Source organism: Emydura macquarii, unplaced genomic scaffold, assembly GCF_026122565.2.
Source record: "Emydura macquarii macquarii isolate MOO-44397 ecotype Brisbane River unplaced genomic scaffold, CSIRO-AGI_Emac_v2 contig_2676, whole genome shotgun sequence".
Classification (NCBI taxonomy): Eukaryota; Metazoa; Chordata; order Testudines; family Chelidae; genus Emydura; species Emydura macquarii.
Window position 1 is genome coordinate 15,281,198 of NW_027132813.1, and position 20,864 is coordinate 15,302,061.

General features: G+C 37.3%; 1 protein-coding gene across 2 annotated transcripts in view; it reads right to left on the reverse strand.

The window, feature by feature from the left end:
- SPATA17 (spermatogenesis associated 17) overlaps positions 1 to 20,864 on the reverse strand; it is a 155,558-nt gene that overhangs the window by 111,853 nt on the left and 22,841 nt on the right. For both annotated transcript variants that reach the window (XM_067565404.1, XM_067565403.1), the window contains exon 5: positions 14,019 to 14,122. In XM_067565404.1, coding sequence (XP_067421505.1) covers positions 14,019 to 14,122 — 104 coding nt within the window. The remainder of the gene's footprint in view (positions 1 to 14,018; positions 14,123 to 20,864) is intronic.

Sequence of the window (20,864 nt, forward strand, 5' to 3'; positions counted from 1 at the left end):
GACTGATTTGAGAAGTTTTTGTCTGCTATTTTATGAAGTTATGAAGATAATGAGACCCCTAATTATAAAATGCTTTTGAAATTTAAAATGCTCTGGCAGACTTCATGAACAGCACCCACTCAGTCCATCAATTCATGGACGCTTACACTACCCAAGGAAAAACTGTTTAAATACATTTCTGTTCTGGGAAACCTTTGTAACGCATTTCTCCCAACTACTGATGGATTACATAGTAGCAAAGAAAGAGACGATAACAAGTCCATAGATCTTGAGACATTGGCAGAGATAATTCTACTTGATTTCCAGTGTGGTCATGTGAATTATGCTAGATGGGGTTGTGTCAGTGTAGCAGAAGCCAGACTTCTGGAGGAGGAGAAGCCAGATAAATATTATGCCCTCATTGATAGAGCACTATATCGGACTGCCAGATCTTTCAGTAGTGTATGGCATGACAAGGCCATCAAGTAGTCTCTCAATGATGACTGTGGGAAGCATCAGCATGTTTGCACAAGAGATAAGGCTCTGACCAAGTATCACCTAACTGCACATTTTAAGGCAGCTGTAAGAGCTATGACAAAAGAAATGTGTGGAATACAGCCTTCAGCAACAGATCTCCACAAAGAAGGTACCACAAAACACATGGCTGCAAATGAAATGGTTGCCAAGACATTATAAAAGTTGTGACTAAAAGAATGACAAATCCTTTTAACATTGAACCAGGAACAAGCCCGGACAATAGACAGCCTCTGTGGGCCCACCTGAAACTGCAGAAAGTTAAGAGATAAGAAAGAATGACACACCAGAAATGAAGCAGTTTGTAACCAGAAGACTGCAAAAGGAATGATGTCTTTGATCCCATAAAAATGACATAATCTCAAATCGTTTGGTAATCTCAACAAAACAATCGAACAAAAGAAGAGGCCAAAAGCACAAGCAATAACTATTGATCGTCAGATATACAACAAGCTGACAGTTATTGCCTAGTCCAGAAATGGTGCTATCCAGGGTTTGATGAAGTTTGAGCTGGCACCTGTCCCACTTTCCCTCTTCAATCTCTAAGAAAAACCCAAAAGAGCAATAGCATCCAATGAGCCAACTTTAGCTAATTTTGTTTGACCTCATGATGCTTCTGCAAATAGTGTGCACGGATGCTACCAAGTGCAAAACTTTTGGGGAGCTGTCTGATCAGCTGCTGAACATTATAATTGGACTAAAATTTTAATACACTGCTGTTGATTGTGAAAATCATGCAACTGAAGAATCAATCAAATCTGGTGAGAGAACTCACAGGAGGAATGTCCGAATGCAAGAAGTTCAGAATCCCACTGTATTAACACCATTATCAAATCAAACTTGAAAGATTATATCTAATTCAAAGACTAAATCAAACAGAATAAAGCAAACATTGCAAACTTTCTCCTCAGTGACTGGATCACGAAGTGTGAACAGAGATTGTCACTTGTATTGTTTGTGTATACCATGTGGCTAGGTTTGATGACATCACACAAGCAGTGAAAGTAGTGTCTGGCAACTATTTTGCATTACTAGAACTTGAGGAAGATAATGAGGAAGCAGATTCACATGTTCTTGCATGTTGCTCACGCAAAGCAAATATTTGGAATAAACGGTGTTAATATGGAGCTTTGACTCAAATGTTGCATCTATGCGCTCAAGATGCGCTCTGTTCTGAGGTAGATTAATTGTATTTCAAAACTGCTCTTGGCCAAAAGAAGAGATTAATTCCAAAGCATAAAGGGGCTATGGAGCTGGAAACAGATCTGTGTCTTATGCTGTCACACATTCATGCTGTCAGTGGATGTGACTCCACTTCAGCTTTCAGTGACATGGGAAAAAAGAGCTGCCTGAAGACAGCAGCTGAATACCCAGAGCTCATGGAGAGCTTTATATGTCTTGAGAGCAGTGCATCTTAGACAGAGGAAGAGACAGAGCCAACCTGTGTCTTACTGGTATGTTTAATGTACTGTGGTAAGACGCAAGCATATCTGGATAATGTATGCTACGAGTTGTTTGATAAGAACAAAACAAGCAAGAAACTGCAACCAAAACGGACTGCTTTAGGCAGCACCTGAAATGTGCAAATTATCAGTCAGACATATGGAACCATGCAACACTTCAGTATCTTCAAGTGTCCCCAGTCAACAACAGATGGGTGATACATAGCATGGGACATCTTATTTCTAACATAGTTGTGCTGCCACCTGCTCCAGAAGCCATCCTCAGCTTTGCACAATGTGGTTGTGAGAGTACCTGTGCACAAGGAAATGCAAATGCTGCAGGGAAGATTTGGTGTGCTCTGATGCATGCAGCTGTGACAGTGACAAGTGTACCGACAGGGTATTGAACACTACAGATGCGATTCTGAGGAGTAGAGATGTTTCAACTATCAGCAAATTACTGTGACTATTTCTGTGTGTAAATATAGTTTGAAGGGGTTATATAAGGGTACATAGTTATACTTTGTTATTCACACAATATATTCACACAGACATTCTATGGCCTTCTACTAAGAGTCATTACTATTATATAAGTAGTGTACATGTATTGTCGTATTCAGTGATAATAAGATAATTACAGTTTTACCCCATGTGTGCTTTAAACATGTGTCTCCAGCCAAGCAGATAACATCAAAAATATGTTTTAAAAGTAGGGGGTAGAGGTCTGATTATCTGCATAACTTCATAAAAATAGCAGACAGAAAAACTTTTCTCAAATCAGTCCATTCTACAAATAATGACAAATATTGTGATGTATTACATGGTCCAAAGAAACAGAGAATCATAGAAGTGTAGGACTGGAAAGGACTTAGAGATGGCTTCTAGTCCAGTCCGCTGCACTCAAGGCAGAACTAGTATTATCTGTTCATACTGTCATGTGACTACAGACTTTTGCATTAATCCAAAAAAAAAAAAAAAAAAAAGAGGGGAAAATGCATAAAATAGATTATTTAGGGCTAAATATTTCCCAAACTTTCCAAAATTGTACTGTTTTGAGTACATAGGTGCATTATCATTGTATTTAGAAGCTTTCTGCCAATTTGGTCAAAATTAAACTATGTTTCTACCAGCTAGGGCCCTTTTTGTGATTTTAAGATTTTTTCGGATTGGCCATCCAATTACATGACATAGGAAAACTGCATCACTTCCCACATCTACATTTATCCTGATGATGATCACCAGATATGTGCCTAACATGTGGCAGCAATAACATTTTTCTAGCTGACGAGTTATCCCTTAGTGCCCAAAATGGATTTGGGCTGATACACTACAGAGAAAGGTTAGTTCTCATTGGTTGGTAACCATTAAAACATATTGATTTGCAACTAAATATAGCTTTTATACCAAATTTTTGCTAACCAGGCAGGTGCACTATATCGATACACATTTATTTAACCAGTTATATAGCTTAATTTACATTTATTCTGATTCTTAATTTTTATGTTTTTGTTATGCTAGAAAATGGTGAATTATGCATTTCTTATTGATGAGATAATGATTAATTTTTTTACCTGTTTTTCTCAAGCTCTTTTTGTATAGAAATTCAAATTAAGTTAAAAATGCACAAAAACAGCATATTTTCAAATCTAAAACAACCTTAAATGTATTGGATACATAAGAAAAAAAAGTTTATCAAAATATATTTTGCATTTTATTTAAGAATTTCTTTAATTTATTAAACGTATTTTATTAATTTATTTTAATTATTAACGTATTAAATAAAAGTAGTATTAGCTATAGTTAGTGTGTTGAACTGGTTGTTTCTCATCCCGTGCCCTTCAAGATTTTAGAACTAGTAGATCTCATCCTCCCACACATTGTTTTTGTTCATAGATTGGAAGAGGAAAAGAAGCTTTGCTACTTTTTCAACTCCCAATTCCTTCCTTAACTTTCAACTAATTAGTCATTGAACTAAACTAGTTGAACAAAATGAAATGAAGAAATTATTCTTTCTGCACCTGAAAAAGAGGCTACTATTGTCAAAAGCTGATTTAACACTTTAAGACATTCCAGGTTCCAGGTGCTTAGTCTGTGATTTCCACCAATGCAGCGGTGAATGACTTCCTTTAAAACTTGACAAAAAACATGTAATTTAAGTTATTTTAATAGATTATAATAGGTTTAGGCTTTAACTTAGGTTGTTAATTTCAAATTTAATTTTCAATAAGTTGATTTTTAAATATATAAACCTGTATTTAATTTAGATTTAAAAAATCTGATTTAAATACAAAAATTAATTTTTTTCACTCTTAAAAAAATCATTGATTTTTATCCACCCTGCCAGTAGTACCAGAAAACAGAGATGCTGCAGAGTAGGACTGAATTTTATGGCAGAATTTCATGGGGAATTCTGCATATCTAACTGAATAGTTGCTATTCTGCTGTCAATGAAATCAAAGAGAACTTTCCACTGAGTTCAGAGGAAACAAGATCTCATCTGCTATCTCTAGCTTAGCCAGTGCAATATTTGACTTTCAATTTTATGATTAAATTCACACAGTAAAATTAAAAAGATTTTTTGCAATATGCACTACTACAGTGACATTATTAAAATAAAGTCCATTTTATCCACTGGGACAGGCTGTGATTTAAATGATCATAAAAATAAAGGTTAAAAAAAAATACTGTCCTACCAAAGAGTCTTTATATGATGAATCTGTTGGTAAGGCTGGGTTTCTGGACAGCAGTAATAGAGTAGAACTTGCAAAAATACACATTTTCAGAGAATATTTTAGCTAGATCTGAATACCTTACAGTGGTCCAATTGCCTTTGGAATGTTTCCAATTGTTTCGATAGGATTTGGATCAGGCCCTATGGGTGTTGGAGAAACAGCTTGATAATCCATTACTTGGGCTGTTTACCCAATATGTTACCTTTCTAACTCAAACTAGATATGTTAGTTATAACTGTAGTACCCTGGAATTAAACCTAACTCTGGTTTTCAGTTCAGGCTATTTGGATCCTACAGCTGTTAAGGTTAGAGTTTTTTATAAAAAATCATAGATTTCTCAAGTCATGTGCACTATGGCACCAAAACTTCACTTAAATAAAAGGAGGCATATTCAACACCTCTCTTTTCAGTATCAGAAATTCCAAAGACAAGTTGAGTGGATGAGTTTGGATTGGTGGAGTAGATTAATTCAGAAAACTCCAGCTCTAAGTAAATAACTTGTTTGTTCTTTTTTCTACCTGCAAGATTTTTAAAGAGTTGCCTGAAAGATTTTGGTACGTGTTTAAAATAGGCTACAGAATCAATTGCTCTTGTGGTCTGTGAAGAGGAAAATTTTAACTGAATTATTTTAAAAAAAACAAAAAAAAAAAACCTGACATACATTCTTAAAAATATTCTGACACTTTGTAATATAGTTGATGCTTGGACTTATCTCTGTCAGACAGAAACAGATGACCTCTGAAAAGCTCTCGTCATGTTAGTGTGACAATAGATATTGTATTTCCAATCCAGTTTATGGAAAATAGCCTCACCTACAAAATGAACCATAAATGAAGTGCTAGGCATGCTATAAGGTAATACCCCTTCATAATATTCCTAGCAACTGGGCCTCATCCTGCCGTCTTTACTCATGTGAAGGCACTTTTAGCTAGAAGAAAAACAGTCTTTAAAAGTATAAGACCTCCAGCAACCTGACAGAGCACTTTCCAAAAAACCTTAAGAATCATTAAGAAGAAAATGCTAGCCTAGTTAACACTTTCTCCAAAGAAGATGAAGTTTGCGTTTTCTTTGAACTCAGTTTCTAATAGAAAAGGTTCAAAGAAAAACTGATGTAGGTGAGCTAGGAGTGGTTTGTGGAGGTTCCTTTGGTCCACATACGTGAAGGAGCTGGAGATGGACAAACCATTTCTTAGTGTGTAAAGACAAACCATCCATGGAAAGGTTAAATTTTCAGAAAGTTGATTTCATGTCCTCTGAATTATTAACTGAGAAGAAGCATTCTATTCTGGTTCAACTGTTGACCCTTTGTTTAACTATTCTACCATGTTTACACTTACTTAAAAACATTTTGGACATATGTGTCTGATACTGCAAGGTACATAGTACCTCTCTTATGGTGCTGAATTACATCACCATAAAAACGGTGAAATGCAATGGAGAATCAGGCCCAAAATCTTTGGAATAATCTTTATTTAGTACATGTCCAGACGTTTCATTAGACTTTGGACCTTTTATATGTCTATAGTGCATTGAGCCAGCACATTCAACTGAAAAATTAGTGGTTTAAGCCTAGCTGGAATGTTGGCTGTTTGCCTTTCGCTGAGAAGCTGGTGGAAGCCTCATTGTTTGGGATTTTTTAAACTGGGAAAAAAGATTCATAAACATTCTGTGGGAAACATTCCTGTATTGTCATGGAAACAGTCTATATGATCTAATATGTATTTTGCATCTCTAAGTTCTATGATTCTATGGCCTCTTTGGGCTGACACTCTTTCCAAAATTCCACTTGTCTTCACTGATGTTCATCCTCATTCTCATAAAAACTTTTCCCCATAGGGGTATTATTAGACAAAGCTCCCAGAATAATACTGTGACCTTTGGGGGACATCTTGATGCTTAATGGGTCTTACTCCTGTCCCAGCAATCTACTAAAAATCAAGAAGGGATTTATTTGTTTTATTTTACTTATTTATTTGGTGAAGCATGAATAAAGGGCTAAAGCCGGAATGATAACTCCTATTTTTATAATACACAGTAAATATTTATATTTTATTTTCTAGCCAAACAGATAATGGAATTCATGTGAAATTCACCACAGTGAAGGGGGCATGCACAAGGCCTTATTCACCATTAGAACCATGCTGAACATAGTTCCAGTGGTGTATCAGCCTTTATTCCAGTCTTGCATTTGTGTCAATTTCACGGTTAATGATGATAACAATCGTTTCCATATACCATGATGCTTACTAAATCTAAGCTCAACCAAGGCTGCCAACTTTAAGTCTGTATTTGTCAGATGACACAGGAATTGTAAATTACCTGTCTTGCTTATACAAGAGCCCAAACCCAAGCATCGTGCCACTGCTGTTACTAGTTTTCTGTCATGTAATCTCACTGTGTTCTATGCCAGAAGATGATGTGATTATGAGATGCTGATGACAGAACACTGCAAATCAGTGTGTATCTTACCACTTGTCTATTCAGTTATGCCCCATAGTCCTACTTCTAGTTTCACACCTGACATGTAGCAAAGTTGTTTGTGGTTTAAATGCCCTGGTATATAGATAGCCTTAGTCAAAGAATTGTAAAATTAATCATACAATTGGTAACTGACATCATCTGTAAATTCTTATGATACAATAGCACCACCATGCTAATTTATGTGAATTGATGTCCATTTGCTTATGGTGGATTGGAAATTACTTCACATAAAAGAAAATGCTAATTCCACTACATCATAGAGAGTTATAGCCCATGCTAATTGCTTTTCACATATTTCTCCATGTAACCATTTTGCCAATTCTTACAGTTGTGAAAAAATAAAGGTTTATGAATGTCTCTGAATAAGGTAGTATGCTGTGTCTATTCGATAGAACAGAAACTTCAGTGAGGACTAATGGAAATTTTCTTAATGTATTTTCAAATATATGTATATGTATCTATGCAACTTCCCAACCAATCCATATTCATATACAACACAGTATATGAATTCTATATCTCTTTTTCATTAAACAGCAATGGATAATACCGATTTATTTATAAAAGCTACAAAGGGAAAGTGTGGAAAACATGATGTTGAAAACTTTTCAGCAAATCAGAATGCAAGAATAAGTTACCAATTTTATAGCTACATTAAAATAGAAAGGGAAGAAACAATAATCCTTAGGACTCATACAGCATAATGTTACTACTGTATCGTCAACGGACTGTACAGACATTAAGAAATTAAATTTCACAGTATGTCCCTGAAGTAGATAAGAGCCCAAGGGCAAGATTCATCCTTCTGTTGGCACTAAAAAGATTGTTTGTTTCTCTCCTCTTCTGCTGCTCGTGGGGGCTATTGCACATGCTAGGGCTACCTTACTTTGTGACTCCTGCTACCATAGACCCTATGGGGTTTGCAGCAGTGGGAAATAGGTGGAGTGCAGGTGTGCCCTGGCCACATCTCCTTCCCCTGTAGCCCCCTCCTTATTTTAGCCTGCCCTGCTTCTACCCTAGAATGTACCCTGTGCTGGGTTTCAGCAGAGGCAGTTCAGAACTGGAGCTTTGTAGGGTTGTATGCTGCACAGTAGCAAATTCACTAGGGAGGGAGGAGCTTTGCAACTAGCATTATGAATTTCCTATAAATTTTGTCCTATCATTGTATACAAATGTAATACTTAAGTCTGTATTATTATGAGATTAAAAAAAATCTTTCTTCAGATATTATAAGAGTTAATTCTTACAATTGTCTTTAATTCATATGAAAATAATGGCTTCAATTACCATGAGACGGTCTGTCATGATGTGCAAATTCACACATTATATAACTATTATTATTTAATCCTGTTTTAGGTCAATTTCTGTTAAATTTAATTGTCACTTTGTGGCTTTAAACTCAGCTTCTCCTGAGGTTTGCAAGGTAAGAACATATGGCTACTAAATGAGGGCAGTTACTAAATGAGGACAGCTTGTATTTAAATTGAATGGTAAAGATGTGGCTACTCGCTGAGGGTAACTTCTTAAAAAAGCAAGCAAGCAAACAAACAAATAAAAAACCCAACCCACAATGCTGGGTGCCTAAACATAGGATCTTAAATCCATACTTAGGCACTTGCATAAAAGTGGCCTGTGTTTCATAAGTACTGAGCAACCCCTTTTCCTGTTGAAGTCAAGTTTGAAAATTCTGGCCTACAGCCTTGCACTTTATAATAAGATGTCACAAACAAGCTTAGCCCAGACATGCAAAAAGTGTGCTACCTCACAGTTAATAGCGTTATCCATTCTGCTGATAAATTAGGGAAAACTATGATTCTACCAGGGATACACGCTATCTTCCTCCTTCATATCTTTGAACTGTATAAACAACTTCCTCACAGCCTGAAGACAGGACTTTGCCTATCATCTCCAAAACTCCTTCTTCCAAGGAATAAGAGGAAGAGGCAAGTCTGCATTATTCAAATGTTTATCAGCATTCACACTATTCTGCTCAGAATCCTCAGAGGACCAAACACTGCCTTGACCGAAAACACTGGAGAACAGGCCATTAAGACAGGGATTTATTACAATGGTAGGATATTTTCTTTACTTACTGTTTTAATTTTAAAAATAACATAGAATAAAAACCATGGCTTAAGAAAGTGTAAGTAAAAGGTTGCAACTGTTGACTTTGATCAAAAGTGAATCAAAAGTTGTCTCCATTGCTCTCCTCCCCACAGCTTCCATTTAAGCAAATAATTAACATGAATAAACTGGTTTAAAAAAGGATACCTTGCAAACCTCAAGAATGTAGGTATCTAAAGTAAATGGGAATATAGCTATATACAAACCACACACGTGGACATAACCATAAAATATTTGTTTTCCTGCAACCATGTAATCATAGAATAAACTGCATTTATTGTGTATGTTAAATTTTCTAATCCACACTCTACTCTTTAATCTATTTTTGCCAGGACTATTTTCAATAGTCCAAAACTCCTTTTGCTCTTTACAGACTATAAAAAATGTTGCTTTCTTTCCCTCTAAATATAGGTCAGTTAAAGCAGGGGTTTAAAACCAGCTGGTCAAAAGAACAGACTCATAGATTTTTAAGGTCAGAAGAGACCATTATGATCTTCTAGTCTGACTTCTTGACAACACAGGCCACAGAACCTCACCCACCGGCACCTGTACTAGATCTCTAACTTATGACTGAGTTATTGAAGTCCTCAAAGAACAGTTTAAAGACTTCAAGGTACAGAGAATTCACCAGAGAATCCACCAGCAAGTGACCGTGTGCCCCATGCTGCAGAGAAAGGCAAAAAAAAAAAAAATATATCCAGGGCATATGCCAATCTGGCCTGGGGGAGAATTCCTTCCCATCCCCAAATATGGTGGTCAGCTAAATTATGAGCATGTGGGCAAGGCTCACCAGTCAGACATCCAGAAAGAATTCTCTGTAGTAACTCAGAACCCATCCCATCTAACATCCCATCACAGATCACTGGGCATGTTTACCGCTAGTAGTCAAAGATCAGTTAATTGCCAAATTAGGTTGTCCCCCACCATACCATCTCATCCATAAACTTACCAAGCATGGCAATATGCAGTCTTGGACTAATATTGATTTTAAGGTCTGATATCTCATGATATTCCAAAAGTGAAATGAATGTTTTATTCTGTGTAAGAGTTGTAAACCCATGTTTTCTAATGGTATACACAAATTGTTTACAGCTCTGGCATGTTGCAGGCACAAATCCATAAAACTATGCATTACAATATAAATAAAGAACACATTTTCACAAATGTTTTAAGGTATAACAAGTATTAACTTTTCTGACAATCTAAGGCCTATAATAAATTAACTAAGACAAATAACTGTGACATTGTTTCTCTAAAATATGTGGATTAAGGAACATACATGATGGTGCAGTTTGGTATCTTTTTTCTATATTTTTTTCATTCATCTGCATAAACTACTCATGGCTTTCTTATTCAAAAGTAATGCAGTCTTCCTAAACCAATTCTACCTACTGTAGTGACAAACTTTAATGTGTATTTACACCATCTCATTAGCAATTCTACTCATCAAAGTGGTTACTTCAGTGTTGTGTCAAAACTGGTTTTAGTGATATGGAGAGGAGCTCAGAGCTCTAATAACATTGACCTAGCACTAAAGCAAAAGTCTTGATGAAAGCAGCTAAAGGATGAATGAGTTAATTAAGGGACAGTTTCATTGGTAATGCTCCAGCTATTTTGCTTCATACTGGAGATGCAACACAGTCATAAACATGGTTTAACCTGAGCCAGGTTTATTAATACTTTGCAGAAGTGTACCAATTAGTCTGGCCCAAACTTTCAAAATATCTATAATAGTAAAACTGCAGCAAAAATCAATCGTTTATAATGGCACATCTTTAGACACTTAGTTCTCATTTGCCTATGCATTTTTATTCATGATATTTATTGTAATAAATGGTTAAAATGCTTTTTATATATACTAAATAAATATTTACAACTAAATTGTTCATGACCCGGAGTGGGTATGATGGGGGGAAGGAAGTATACAGAGAACCTCTTCCCAACCCTACAATAGCACTCCCATGCAGTACACAGTCACGTTATAGGCCCAACACTTCCTGGCCAATGTGCTTGGCATTTCTTGTGCACTTCTTGAGCCAATGGGGGAAAGTCTATCTGAGTTGAGAACATGGCCAAAGCACAGTTCGCCACTGCATGCCTGCTGGAGTCTATCAGGTAGATTCTAGGGGACAGTGCACACTCCTTTTTTAATTGATCCCAGTGAAGAGATCTCTGCAGTAATTCTTATTTCTAGAGAAAATCCATTGGTTCTCTGTCAATATTCAAAAATGTACTGTATCTGACCAATTTGGCTGACAAGTTCATTACAAAATGTACAATTTATTTCTAATGTACAGGGCAAATTTGGGTTTAAAGTAAAAAAACTTAATAAATAGCTACTAAGATCAAAAGAAGGATATGCTAATGAAATGAGTTATGAAATTAATTTAGCTATTTTTTCATATAATTGTATTATACATTTAATGTTACAAGACATAAAGTAACAGTCAAAACCAACATATATCTAATACAATAAAAACTAACGAGAATATGACTTTCAATTTGAGTTTCTGTCAGAAGTAAAGGATGTTCTTTTTTTGCACTCAAACTTAATAATGCTTTATTAATGCTACCATGCCTATGACTAATTTTTAATTTCACGATATCATTTTCTTGTTCTTAACCTGGGGCAGTTTTTGCATATTGGGCTATAGGTTACAAGTGTATATGTCTACCAAATGCACACTCAGCCTTTAAACTAATCAAATTAATTTATCTTTGTAAAACATTTAGTCTCAGTATGAAAATATATTCTTACATATGTGTTAAAATAAAATACTATACTACTAACTATATAGTAGATGAATTATAACTAAATCCAAAATTGCCTGTGCACAGTAATGCTACTTTGTTTCAGTGATACAATAAATAAATATATATATTCAAGTTTTCAAAAACTTAGTTTTGCTATTTATAATGCCATTTAATTTATAATGATAAAATAGCATTAATTGTTGTTATTAAATGTTAATAATGAATAAAAGTATTAGAAAACATGGACCTTAAAAATAACAGATTAGCACCAATTGCCCTAAAATAAAGCTTAAAATACACATAAGTAAACTATCCATGGACTCCAAAATCTCTAAGAGCTAGAAATGAAATAAACAAAGAAGCAGAGTATAAATTTATCAACAAGAGAAATAAACTCGGCAGACTGAATTTGTCACATTTATGATTGACCTGATATATGGCACACAAAACAACAGCACTATGCATTAAAAGTAATAATAAGTAATTTCCTCTCTTATTTTGCCACAACTCAGAAGATTTGAACAAAATACCTACATAGTGTATTGACACTGTACACATATTAATAATCTGAAACAACCATTAAGGAATTTAATGAAAGAATCAAAACATCAGAATATAAAAATAATGCAGTATACTACCAAATTTAAGTATATGAGAAAGACATATGAGGAAAAAAACAAGTTACAAATTGCCATAAATTCATGTTCAGTAAAGTAGAAATGCCACTTCTCATTCTCTTATTCTATCTTTATATGTCATAGGTTTGTAGGTCAGTTACTTGCTCTTGTTTCAGGTTCAGGTTCCAAGAGGAGATGATTGAACTATTTTGAACAAAGAAGTAGGCCTGCATCTCAGCAGTTCAGTCAGTTACAAAGTACTCATTTTAGACTTCCAGCTGGGCCAAAAATAAATCCTAGATACTGATTAAAGTTATAGCTTTCCTGATATGACTGCCAAGGAAAAAGCAAACTTGTGATTTTTTTTGTAGGAATTTGGGATGAATGTGGCAGGATATAGAGATGATATAGTGGATACAATTCCTAACATTACAACTGTTTTTAAATTTGGTTTCTATCATTGAATTATGACTCTGCCTTGTGTCCATAAATATGTGTCTAAAAAAATGAACACATCCCCAAAAGGTGGATGGGGAAACTTATATTACTTCTAAAGCAATATATTGATGAGATCATAATTTACATATTATGATACAGAAGGTGCATCATATAAGAGTAGAGAGCTGCCCTTACAGAAGAATACTAGAAATTACTAACTACAGTCTTTTAAAACTGGTTGGATTATCTGTCTTGTTTCATATAATATACTTGCATAATATTTTATTTACTTTATTTTATTATTTAAGTAATAATAATAATCTGTCTGAACGTTGTCTCTGCAATGTCATCTAGACTAGGGATGGCACGGCTCCCTATGAGTGAAAGCTGCCCAGGTGCGGCTCTGCACACGTGTGGGGGGGTGGGTGGGGGGAGAGCCGCTTGGCAGGAAGAGTTACACCAGACAATAATCTGGATGGGAATGTTGTTATTTATGATTTATCATTTATTTATAGTGCAGTTGCAGAGCCCCAGTCACAAGCAAGTCCCCCACTGTGCTAGACACTGTACAAACAGAAAGATAGTCCTCTAAGTATAAAAGAAAAAACAGGTGGATACAGACAGATGGGGGAACACAAAGAAACAATGAGACAGTATTGGTCAGCGTGAGGCAGTGGTCTTAACACAGCAGCTTCCTAACTCGTCAGGTTTTTTCTAAGAATTATGGCAAAGGCAAATGACAGCTGAAATCAATGGAAATTTTATATGTGGACCGGATACAGAATATAGACGTAAGTCTTTATATTTTTCACTGTCAATAACCAATTTTAAATGCAAACATTAAAAAAAGTCCCTTAGTTACCCACACACTTAATTCTGAAGAAGAAATTAAAGTTTTATTACTCTTTTTTTATCTTTACCTGACAATCTCGTTATTCACAGAAATAGCTTCCAGATATTTCTTCAGTGCATAGTAATTATGGATATATTTTCGAATATAATAGCCTCGCCATCTTTTCTGAATCTAGAAGAAATATATTTTTACTTTAGTGTATTTCATGCATACAGTAGTGAAAACAGTTTGCAATACTCTTACGAAATACGTTATGTTTTCAAAGGGTGATGGTACTTTAAAAAGTGATATCAAGCCTATACACAAATTTGTCTTTCCACTAATATAATGAAGGTGAGAAGTAACTGTAGCATGAATTAAATATTAAATGCATATATTATTAGAGATGTTCTCAAGAGAGGACAGTAATTATGAGCTAATGGCGATTTAAGTCATGGCCCGCATTGAGGTGTGGCAGTCAGAAAAGGCTGTGCACAGGCACAGGCAGAGTCATTGAACTGGTAGCACAGGTCCTGTAAATGGGATAGGAAGTATATCCAGAGGCGACCTCTGTTACACTTGTTTACAGTATATAGTATACACTCCTCATTGCATCACCCAGCACCACTGCACTCTCAGCTGTGTGCTTTGGCTCCCATCCTAAGCCCAATGAAGTTAGTAGACTTTCCATTAATTTCAATGGCCTTTTAATCAGGCTCTCTATGAGGTTTCTGGTAGTACTGCATGTACTATAGATCCCTGTTTCCTGCAGGCAAGTGACATCATCCTGCAAAATACCAACCACCCACTCTACCTATTTTTATTAAGAAGCAAGACAGTATAGGGCTATGTGTTAAGTAATTCGTCATAATATTTTCACAGAATGCTATCCTTCCAACAAAATTGATGGAAATCATGTAGAAAAAAGGACAAGGAAAATTTCTTAAGTGTAAATAATTACCTTAATGTAGTACTGTTTATTGATACACTATGTTGGGTCATGTGGTCTCCTAAACATAGCATCAGGAAGGGAGATTCATAGCTCTATGTATTTTAAATTCTAGGCCCCAATTTTGATGGGAATTGCCCAAGAATGTAATCAACAACATTGCTCAGACCAGCTCTGCTGCTTAAATCTGACCATGGTAACTCTGAAATGTTGATTATTTTAAACCACTTTAATCTAGGTTTAGCACTGTGAAACCTGTTTCTTTGGGAATGGAAGTAAGCAGTAATTAGCAGCAGAGTTGTAAGAATTCTTATCATTTCAGTGGCTGCTGACTAAAAACCAGATTAATTTCTATGCTGGGGTATGCAGGGTCAGAGAAAAGACAGCTTGTGCATCCCCTATTCAGGAGCTGTGCGGGTCAGTGCAGAGGGCTGCTCCCACTCCACATCTTCTCTCCTGTAATAAATATATCAGTATATTTTAGACAGTAGATCATTGTATCTTTCCTTGTGTTGTCTTCTGTGTCTATTTCCTCCTTCACTTCTCTTTCCCTCCACCCCTTATGTAACTGTTTCCCTACATACTGTTTTCTATTTCCTTCCTTTTATTTTCTGTCTCCTTTCTTTTCCTGTTTCACCTAAGATCTCTCTCTAGATTTGATATTTCTCATGTCTAACTTATCACACTCAGCCTTATATCACAGTCTTATATCACTGTGCCCCCACTCACCTCCCAAAACCCATTCTCTCAGCCCAATTTCCACACACAGGATTTAGAAATGTTACTAGACACCTAAGAACCAAAGGGCTAAATCCACTAGCTAATGTGAAAAAGATTGAGGTCCCACTGCCCAGGAGCACCATCCAGATGAGAAACTACTCCCTAGCTTCTGGAAAAGGAGAGGTTCCTGGGACTGCATTCCTGACCCTACCCAGAAACCCTCTCTGCCTAGTAGGTGCCTGAAAAATTTGAACCCCCTGCACAGTTACTGAAAGCAAGGAGGAGGATTTTTATTTCTCTGTTGCCCTTGTCCTTCCTACTTCAGAGTCAAACCAGTGCTGCAAGGACAGGAGAGTCCTATCTGCTGCTCTACCGTTCTCCAGACTTTTGACTGCTATGATGTGAGAGGGAAGAAGAGAGGTGGCCAGATCTCTTCTAGCTTTCTTTTTGCCTGCCTGCTGCTGCAAAAGGGCATCTCCTCTCCTCTAACCTCCACCCAGCCTCTGCACTAAGTAACTCCAGGGCCTGTTTCTCAGAGTGCTGCCAAACAGTCAGTATCATTTCAGCCCACCTGATTCTGAAGAGCAAAAATGAAAACTGACAAAAATGGTAACAATTTTCACTCTTTTGCAGTTGCAAAACTCTGAAAAGTAGCAGTGGCACTGAAGCCCTTTACCTGCAGACTCAGGCCAGGTGTACACTACAAACTTACATCGGTATAACTATGTCACTGCAAGGTATAAAAAATTCCAGTCTAACTCCCAGTGTAGACAGTGCTGTGTCAACAAGAGAGCTTCTCATCTCAACATAGATACTGTCTCTTGCAGGAGTGGATTAACTACAAAGACAGGAAAAGCTCTCCCGTCAGCAAAGTAGCATCTTCACTAAACTGCTGCAGTGACACAGCTCTGGGAGTGCAGCTTTTTAACTGTATGCCTTCCCTTAGAAAGACCGCATCTGTTCACTCATTGTTCATGTTTGGAAGGTTTTCTTCGGAATCACAAAGGCTAGAAATTCATTATTATTATTATTTTAAGTAAAAGCAGATATTCTGCATAAATTAATGGAACTTGCCCAGGAAAGGTTTTTTTCTCACCACAAACGAGTAGACGTTTCAAGCCATATAATTAAAGTTGGGCGAAATTTTTTGGCTAAAAAAGTGTTTTTGCTGAAAAAGGCAGATTTTGACTCAACTGAAACACTTTGCGAATTTGTATCAAATTTGCCAAATTGTTTCAATGGAAAAAGTCAAACAAAAAAATTAAAAAAACAAAATGTTTCATTTTGACATTTTTGAATCATTTTAGATTTTTTTAATTTGTAACAACTTTTTCTTTCTAAATTTACTTTAATTGTATTTTTTAAACGAAGGTTAAAAAACCTTTAAAAAAAAATTTCATTTTGGATCAAACAAAACATTTCTTTTGACCTGAAAGGATTCCCCTTCTTCCCCTCCCCTCCCCCTTTTTTTTTGTTTTTTTTGTTTTGCTGAAAATTTTGAAAAATGTTCATTTTTCATTTAGGTTGACCCAAAATTAATTGTGTTTTTGTATGAACTGTGAACTAAAAAATCAGTTTGCTGCACAGCTCTGTATATGGGCATCCATAACAATCTATTTACATATCCTGTGACTTCCGGAAACATGTAGCAAAGTTCTAGGTCTTACTTCTGCAAGTCTGAGTTTAGCTTGCACTCCATCTATTAAAAAACATAAGTGTTTTACTGTTACCACTCCTTTTCTCATATCTCCATCTCTATTTGTTTGCTTCATCCACTTGGGCCATCGTGTCTTAAAATTAGATTGTCTTTGGGAGAGGGGCTGCCTTTTACTATATATCCGAATAGTATCTAACACAATAGGTTTGGACTATTAGGCCCCGCTGTAATACAAACTAATAAATAGTAATTATATAAGCTGCTACACATGGAAACAACAAAGGTTAAGTATGCACTAAGTGGTAATAAATCGCATATCCCTTGCACATCCACTTTCTTATACGCAAGCATGCAGGGTAAAAAAAGGAAGGGAGGAATAGTGAAAAATGGGCATGTTTGTAGAGATCAAGCAAAATCTTTAGTGTGTGAATGCACCATTCAGCTGTGTGTTTTCATCTTTGGCCTCACAACTGCTATTAGGCAGGAATGACTTGGCTGCCATTTAACTGTGTTCTCATTAAAGCAGTATCCTTCAAACTCCATCCAACACTTTGTACCTTATATTTATTCACATGATCCTTCAAATTTGTGTAGTCTTGGATCAACTTCTTTATGGCAATTTTTCAAGATCTAAAGACAAAGGGTGAAATCCTGGTCCTACTCAAGTCAATAGCAAAACCCTCAGTGTTTTCAGTGCGGCCAGGATTTTACCCAAAGTGCCAAATTCTGCTCTTTATTACACCATTATAAATCCTAGGGTAGCTCTATGGACTTCAATGGGAGTACTCTGGATATACGCTAATGTAAATGAAGGTGACTAGATTTCAAAGTTTTTAATGGTATAATTCCATTTTCCCAGTTCTGTATGTCAAAGGCCACATGAGAGCATGAATCTATAAAATACACGCTGTGTAGCGAATAAGATACATCTTCCACATTTTACACAAAGGTTCTGTTAATATTAAAATTTGCTACATAAAAGTTGCTAAAAAAAAGAGGGTTACTCACCTTGTGCAGTAACTGAGGTTCTTCGAGATGTGTGTCCTCATGGGTGCCCCACTGTAGGTACTGCAGTGCCTTTGTGTCTGGAGTTGGGAATCTTCAATAGCAGAGCTCGCCAGACTGCACATGCGCACCTCCCCTGCCTCACACAGTGCATGGGAAATTTAAATAGCGCTGTGTGGTCCAGCTGCCCTCAGTTCCTTCTCTACTGCAGAGCCAATATGTAAAGCTCCAAAGTAGAGGGGAGGAGGGTGGGTAGTGGAGCACCCATGGGGACACACATCTCAAAGAACCTCAGTTACTGCACAAGATGAGTAACCCTCTCTTCTTCAAGTGATGTCTCCATGAGTGCTCCACTGTAGGTGACTACAAAGCAATGCCCCTAGTGGGAAGGTTGGGGCTTTGGAGCAGCCAGCAAAGCCAAGGACAGAACGGTGTGTCCAAGGCTAGAGTCTGCAGACAAGTCTTGCATAATTGTGTAGTGTCGGATGAATGTGTCTGAGGACGCCCATGGGGCTGCCTTACATATGTCTGTATTTGGGACATTGTTTAGGAATGCAATGGAGGTAGATAGAGCACATGTGGAATGTGACCTTATTGGGGAAGGAACTTGTTCATTATGCAGTTTGTATGCGAGGCATATACGTTGTGAGATCCATTTGGAAAGGCACTGTATATAGTCCCACCCTTGGACAATATAGTCTCACCCTTGGACAATATAGTCTCACCCTTGGACCTCTTGGTGATGGAAATGAATAGGTGTGGTGATTTTCTGAAGGGCCTCATTTGAACGTCATACATCAAGCGTGTGAAGAGTGGCATCTTGTTGATTGTTATGAGGTTTGGGAAAAAAGGTGGGGAGGTGACTAGGTTGCTTCAGATGAAAGGATGCTATGACTTTGGGAAGAAATGTGGGCTCAGCATGACTTTGTCTTTATGAAAAAAGGGTATATGTGGATAAGCCATGAGGCCTGAGATTTCTTCTACACATCGGGCTAAGGTGATGGCAAAAGGAAGGAGGTTTTCATGGCTAGGTGTAATAGCAAACATGTAGCCATTGGTTCAAAAGGAGGTCTCCATGAAGGATCATAGGACTAGATTTGGGTGCCAGGAAGAGGTGGGGGCTCATATTTGTGGGTATGTCATAGAGATTTTGAATGTCTTTCATGAAATGTTTAACAAAGGGGTATGTGAATAAGAAGTGTCCATCGATGGAAAAGTGGAAGGTGGCAATAGTGGCTAAGTATACTCTATTAGCTAATCCGTTCCATTTGAATTGGAGGAGATAGTCCAGAATGAACGGTAATGGAGCATGAGCTGCCTCTATACTCTTTGGGGTGCACCAGTGTTGGAATCTATTCCATTTGTGAGTGTACGTGCATCTGGCGATGTCACATATACTGGGTAGTAAGATATGTTTTACTTGATCAGAGCAGTCTATTTCCGGACCCCTGAACCAAGAAGGAGCCATGCCATCAGGTGGAGTGTTTGCAGATTGGGATGATGAACATGGCCATTATCCTGCAATAGAAGGCAGAGTGTGGGAGGAAAGCTGATGGGTTGGCACAGTGACATCCAGAGCAGGTAGGTGTGCCATACTTGTTGAGGCCAGGTTGGCACAATTAGTATGATGTGGGATTGATCCTCTTGAATCATGCACAAGACTCAGAAGAGGTGGGGAAAGGGGGAGAATGCATAGAATAGCATTCCATTCCAGATAATGAGGAAGGCATCCCCAATTTATCCCCGACCCAGTCCTGCTCTGGAGCAAAACTGGGGGCAACGGGTGTTCTGTTGAGTGGCAAAAAGATCTATGGTAGGATGTCCCCATTGATGGAATATGGGTCGCATAACTCTGAAGTCCAGTTCCCACTTGTGTTCTTGCAAAAAGGATGTGCTCAGTGAGACCGCTGTGATGTTTTGGTGCCCAGGGAGGTATGCTGCCACAATGGGATGTTGTTTCGGATACAGAAGATCCATAGTTTGATTGCTTCCAAGCATAGAGAGTGGGATCTCGCTCCTCTCTGTCTGTTGATGTAATACATATATGCGAGATTGTCTGTCATCACTCTTACTGTCTGGTGTTTGAGAATTGAAAAAAAGTATCGGCAGACACTGCAAACTGCTCTTAGTTCTAAAAGATTAATGAGGAGAGTGGACTTGGTGGGTGTCCACCTGCCCTGCATCTTGCATTCCAGCAAATGTGCTCCCCAGCTGATAAGAGAGAAATCGGTGGTTAAGATCATGGTAGGTGAGGGTTGGATGAAAGGGACTCCAGTGCAAACATTGTTGGGATGTGTCTACCAGAGCACTGTGTCCTTGACCTCTCTGGGCATGAACAAGAGTTTGTGTATGCTGTGTTTGTGTGGCAGGTACACAGTGCTGAGCCACTCTTGAAGACATCAGATATGTAGCCGGGCATGTTTGACAATGAAAGTGGCTGCTGCCATGTGTCCCAAGAGTTGGAGGCAAGTGTGTGCTGAGATTCGGGAGCACATCGTTGTGCTTCAGATGAGATCCATTATGGCTGTGAACCTGTGAGGTGGCAGGAATGCTCTTGCTTGTATGGTGTCTAGTTGAGCACTGATGAATTACAGTGTTTGCAC